The sequence below is a fragment of the Aplidium turbinatum genome, chromosome 2, assembly GCF_918807975.1.
Source record: "Aplidium turbinatum chromosome 2, kaAplTurb1.1, whole genome shotgun sequence".
Classification (NCBI taxonomy): domain Eukaryota; kingdom Metazoa; phylum Chordata; class Ascidiacea; order Aplousobranchia; family Polyclinidae; genus Aplidium; species Aplidium turbinatum.
In genome coordinates this window covers 38,580,445-38,586,720 of record NC_137473.1, presented here as the reverse complement: position 1 = coordinate 38,586,720, position 6,276 = coordinate 38,580,445, and the positions used below count along the sequence as shown (strand labels likewise).

Here is a 6,276-nt window from a genome sequence, read left to right as displayed (position 1 = left end):
GCCCTTGTGCGTTAAGTGCACTATAATCTTTGTAATAAAGCTGGCCACCATACAAAAGTTTTGGCTTTCCTTTTTCGCTGCCATTCTGAATCAGGGACTCTACACTCTGCCTGCTCGTCTACAGCACGTCACATCTGGCACATCTCTAGCACGAACAACTGTTTACGAAAAAACGTCGGACACCGTTTTTGTTTACCCACTCCTCATTTTTTAATTCCAAATATAACCTACTGTATATTCATGGCTCATGAGCTAAAACCTTGAAATATTTCTTTGCAGGCACAAGAGCTTTTTGCAAGATTTTCACTGTGCTCAAATACCACAAAAAGTAGCTTAGATTCAACTTTGTTCTTACAAGACAGAAATAAAACACTCTAGTCTAGTATGTCGTATTATGGAAGCTTCATTATCAGGCCTACTGCATAGTACGAGCTTCTAAAGTTCAAGTCTTGCAACCGATCGCCCTGTTTTTGACTAGAGGGCAACCACATCAAACAGCCGATTGATTTACAAAACTCTCACCAATCTTGAGTAAACATGGTGGAGTTTTGATACATTTAATCAATTTCAAGACCTTTCGAAAAAATATTAATCAAGCCTTTGTGGACCCATGCTGTAAGGTCAAGATTGTCAAATAATTCCCCGTCGATAACCCAACAACCAGGTTTGAGAGATTGGGAATAATCGTCAACTTTCTGTGATGCGGTTTGTGATGTAACGAATGGACTATCTTTAATTTCACTATCTTCATGACTCAGTGATTTGAGCTCGTTTTTTGGCAAGGCTCGAAAACGCACAGCTTTGACCCGATGTGTTTCGATGAATGGAAAGTCAAAATGCTTTCCAGGTCCAGCTCCAGCTTTCGAATAATTCAACAAATCTCTTCTTGTAATCTTTTGCACTAAAATCAAATCGTTGGTTCCATCAGCTAGATGTGCTGATGGTACAAAACCGTTTGGTGATGATTCGTATATGCACGCTGTGTTCATTAGAGTGATCATATTAAATGGACCACTAGAAATCTGTAAAACAAGTATATTGATTTAGCTTTTTGTGAAAGTTATAGCCAGGAAAATGGCTATAGTTCGCTTGATTTCTAAATGTCGAACTTCGAAAGTGCTCACAAAGAAACATACGATTTCCAAGTTTAAAATTAACATTTTTGGCCACAAAATCAAGACTTTTGTATTTGCCGCCAGCATATTACCAGCTCAAATTAAGCATTGTATTAAATCAATCACATCTAGGTCAAAATCACCAGGTTGAAATTGTTGAGCTGCTGTTATTTTGTACAAAGGGGAGAAGGAATTAAATGGTGTATGAACCCCAATGTCACAAACGTTGGATTGGCCACTTGGGTGTGTGTTTAAGCAACACATTTTAAAGAATGCTTTTGAATCAGCAGCACCCAGTGGGTAGAATAAGTTACAGACAACGGACGCTTCAACACAGGGGCGTATCCTCAATGGAAGCAAGGGAAGCATTGCTTCCCCTGTCAAAATTGAAAAAAGAGAAGCTGATATTTTTCAGTAAAACGATTTCGTAATTTCTTTACCTGAATGCGATTTAGAACGGTTTTTAACTCATGCCCCCCGTATGATATTAACTCGGTTTTAATTTTAAAAAAGTTGGAAGCTAACGGAAGCAAAGATTCGTATTGCATCCAGGGTTGCCAGATACTCAAGCTATAATAAGGCCAAATCCATTATAAAAAAAGGCCAAATTTTTTATTTCCTTCTAAGGCTAAATAAACGCTAACAACTTAATTGAAATAATTTTTTGAAAATGCCATTTTACAATCAAATGTGACAGATAATAATTTAGCACTGTCAGAGCATAATGACCGGTTCGTTTGCATAATTTGATTAATGAAAAATTACTGTAGTAGCAGATAAACTAGAAACCTTTACTACTTCAATTCATGGACAGTGCTATTCGGAACATCTAGCTAAGCAATAAGCATGAATTTGTCTTATTGAGTATATGTACCAGGGAATCAGGGATGTCTACAACTACAGGATTGGAAACTATTTTCAGTGCTATACATGACTACAGAAGAATTATTAAAATAAAACACTGTTTGTATCAACTAAAGAATGTCTAAATTCAATTTCGCAATAACAATATAAAATATAGCCTTCACTCACATCAAAACTTATTTTATGTATAGAAGTTTAAAACCACAAATCTAAAAAATCAAAAATAAACGAATGCAAAGATTCCCTGTCGTTCTGTAGCATTTTGCGTATTGCAAACCGGATCAGAAGTAAACGTGGAGTGTTCAACAATCAGTGAAATGTGTTGTCGTAGGCTTTTATAATAAACGTATTCACAGACCAACCCAGTACGAAATCAATACGTTTAAGATGTCATGAGAACTAAAACTTATACTCGGTTTTGAAATTATTAAGCAGCAAACAAAATACGACAAGATTGCACAAATGGAATGCAAACACATCACATTAACAAACAAGGCAAGTGTATACTTTACGGTTTACGGCAGGTGCAACTTAATAGAACCGCCCTATCCACTGCTAACACATTCTCTACTCTCTACCTATGTCTCTACTCACGAATTAAAATTAAAACGAATATAAGCTAGGCTCTAAGTGATGATAAGTGATACTTTTATATTACAATTGAAATTGAATTTCCTTAAAATAATACTTTCTAAACCGGTCAAAACTTGCAGCCATAAAAAGGGCCAAATAAGGCCAGATTTTCTGGCCTTATTTGCATCAATTTTTTTAGGCCAACTGCAATTTAAAAAGGCCAGTTTTCTGAAATTTGGCCTAAAAAAAGGCCATTTGGCAACCCTGATTGCATCCATTGCTCTCGTTTTTGCAATAAGAAGAAACAAGTTTGAAAGAAAGGAAAAAAGCAGCGCAAAGTTTGCGCAATTTACATTTTTTTTTTAACTAACTGTGGAAGCGATTTAAAAGTTGCTTCCAGTGGCGGAGTTGCCAGATTGGCCAAATTCCGCGAATTAGGCTTTTTTTAAATTAACTCTTCAAAATGCATAATAATCAATATTTCTCTAATATCGTAACTATACCAGATGAAACCATATTCACCATTGTTCAATACATGTTCTATACTTGTTTAATACTCGTAATGTGGCGGATCAAAACTCATCCGCTATGGTCTTTTTTATAGGCTAACTTGCTATTTTTTGGGCTACCTTCAGAATTATTTTTGCTACAATCTATTAAAATCCGCTACAAGTCATAAAATATATGTACATTTTATTATTTTTGATAGAAACAGGTAAATATATCCATTTGGCTTTTTTTGTCTAACTCCAATATTTTCTTTGTTTTGGCCTTTTCTTTGTATTATTTTGGCTTTAAGACCTTTTCATAGTCTGGCAACTCTGCTCTGTTGGATGTTGTGCCAGTGGGCTATGGAATAAAATCTAGGGCAGGGCACTGCTATGGTTATAATATCGGCCTTGTAAGCAAAAGTTTGAGCCAAATGTTGGCTTCACACTGTTATCCTGGCTGGATAGACTTTGGCATAAGACAAGATATGTGAGGTCTAAGCTAGACTTGACTTTGTAGCTGAGTTTTGGTGTTCTCTAATTTTAGCCGCATTTTTTGCCCTTTGCCCGTTCGTGTGTAAGAGCTACCTTTAATAAGTTAATACCTGTTTATCTGCAATAAATTTCATACAAATATTACCCTAAAAGTGTTTCCAGAAAGCAGTATAATCCATTATTTGAGTGTAATTTTGCAAAAATTTTCCGGGGGACATGCCCCCGGACGCCCCTAGAGCTCTATTCCCCCATGAGTTTTATTGCTTCCCTTGCTCAACCAACCAGGATACGCCACTGCTTCAACAACAAACGGAAACATCATTTTGATAAGCTCAGTGATCGGACCTGCGCGAGTGGTTCAAAGCCTCTGCAAATATTCGAAACTGCCAAGATTAAGCTCTTAAAAGGCAATCTCCCGCAGTCCAAGAAGAAATAATAAATCAATAAAGATGTCTGCAATAAATTAATCATGTCACAGCAAACCATGAACAATTAAAATTTATGCAAATTTGATTTATTTCGCATGCAAACTATCAAAATGCGTTCTCACCTGCCAACCATTGCTTTCTCTCGACTTGGTGGAACTACAACCAGACGAGTGGTGGCCATCTTCCTTCTTTTCACCACTTTCGTTTGTATCTGTGATTTTCACTGGAGAAGAGTCAATGTTCAGGTCAACATCAGAACCGACATTTTTATCATAACCTGGGTTTCTAATTTCCCTTCTTTGAACGTTTTTCTGAAAAACTGTGTCATCTTCAGAAGTGTTCTGTGGTTTCAAGCAAGTTGAACAAGGATATCTACATGCGAACTTTTCTGACTCAATATCAATTGGATCGTCAGAACTTGGAAGAAATGAGATTTCACCAGGATAATTTCGAAACTTAATGAGAAGTAATGCGGAAGCCATTTTATAACGTATTGGACCCAATAGTCTCATTTTCTCACTTAGTTGAAACATTTCACTATACAAACCGTAATTCAACCCAAGTGTACTGAATGCAATAAATTTTCCGCGATCATCATAAACAGAGGTAACATCTAAAGGGTGTGATTCACCACAAATAATATGTAGCGTTGCTGTTTCGACATCATTTGTGCCTTGGGTCGTGTAGTTCAAAACATTTCCTGACCCAGCTGGTATAAGACCAAGTCTAATTGGTGGTTTGTTGAATGTTATTTCCTTAGTAACATCCGCATTTTGACTATCTAAAACTATGTCTCTTTTTCGTTGCTCGTTTAATAAAACTCCATTGAGGATTTCATTAAAAGTTCCATCTCCACCAATTGCCACTACACCATCATATTCTGATAAATCACATGATTCAAAATACTCAGTAGCATGGCCACTGCGCTCAGTCAAAACCACCGTCACTTCAATTTCAGCTTTTTCCATTAGAGGAGATACAACATTTTTATATATAGATTTTGCAGCTTTTTTACCAGCATAAGGATTTACAAATACAAGTAAATTTTGTGGTCGCAATTTTCCACTTTGTTTGATGCAATCTTTTACTTTGTCATCAATCTTCCTTCTCCATTCTTCACAAAAGTTATCATCAAAAGTTTTCAGTTTAACAGTTTCAAGCTTGCGACAATGATTTTCCATCTTAACCCAGTAATGGATACTTAATGAGAAACAAGATGACCATGAAGACGAAAAGTAGTTTCGGAAAACGCTATATTCAAGCAGTGGCCCGTCTTGGCCAGACATCCAACGATCAACATCACACTTTATTGATATCACATCATCGACTTTAATCGACTTGTTTAGCGTTGACAATGGAAGTGAAAACGACTGCTTAGTTTTAATGCATTTCGCTTGTAAATAATCATTTTGTATTTCCAAGTTGTACAAGGCATTGTCCAATAAGAAGAAAGGAAGTTTTTCTTTTTCTTGTGGAATCACACTCATAGTAATAAAATCAATATTTGACGATCCACAATTAACCTACCAAGACATGTCGTTATCTTAAAAGCTTTCATAAAGCATAAGAAAACAAATGATTGAAACGTTACCTACTCTTTTCAAAGTCTGACTTTGGAAGAGAGTGTTGTTACGACAAGTCTATTAGGGTGCATCAAACCTTCCTCATGATAAACTTTTCTTATGGCAGTACATTGTAGTTGTTTTATGTCTAGAAAAAATCAATTGTGTAAAATATAACCAAATTTGGATGAACTCTACCGGGTCCACAGCGAGCTTGAAAATATGAAAAATAAGGTCATTCCACATAAAAACAGCCAATATGAAGATATCTCGAATATGATGCCTCTCAGATTTTGCTAAAACGTTTTTATAGTATTCCTTAGGCTACCAAACAAAAGAATTTCAGGTTTTAGATGAATATCTCGAATGGTACGTCCATGGCGGGCATTTGAATTTCGAATATCACCCTCGTTTTTGACTTGTGGGGGTAGCGTATAACAATTTTTGCCATTTTGAGGGCCCCATAACTTCTATTTCAAAATTTATGGAAAACTAAAATTTGCTATGCTAGCTCATTATCAACTATACTAAACAATTCAACAATAAAAAAACAACATTTTTTGATGCATGGGTATTCGGTGGATTACCAAAGTCCTAATATTTTGCCAATAAAGCTTTTTTTTTAATTTTTGGATGCTTCTGACATTCCAACCAATCAGAATATTCGTCTAAAACATGATTATTTGTAATACTTAAAAACTTTGTTTTAATGAGCAGGTATAGTAAATTTCAGTTTTCCATTACATTTACA

The 6,276-nt window shown here is 35.8% G+C and overlaps 1 protein-coding gene across 1 annotated transcript; it reads right to left on the bottom strand.

Moving 5' to 3' along the window:
• Window positions 1-352: 352 nt before the first annotated feature.
• LOC145765210 (ceramide kinase-like) lies at window positions 353-6,060 on the bottom strand. Its single transcript, XM_082576993.1, has 2 exons — window positions 4,086-6,060; window positions 353-1,022 (listed from the first exon to the last, which is right to left on the bottom strand). Exons 1-2 carry the CDS (start codon window positions 5,448-5,450, stop codon window positions 558-560), a joined length of 1,830 nt encoding a protein of 609 aa, XP_082433119.1. The 5' UTR covers window positions 5,451-6,060; the 3' UTR covers window positions 353-557.
• Between the last annotated feature and the right edge of the window lie 216 nt (window positions 6,061-6,276).

Coding starts and splice junctions, on each gene's coding strand:
- LOC145765210 (XM_082576993.1), bottom strand. CDS start 5,450: ATGAGTGTGATTCCACAAGAAAAAGAAAAACTTCCTTTCTTCTTATTG. Junction 1,023..4,085: donor GAGAAAGCAATGGTTGGCAG/GTGAGAACGCAT, acceptor CTTGTTTTACAG/ATTTCTAGTGGTCCATTTAA.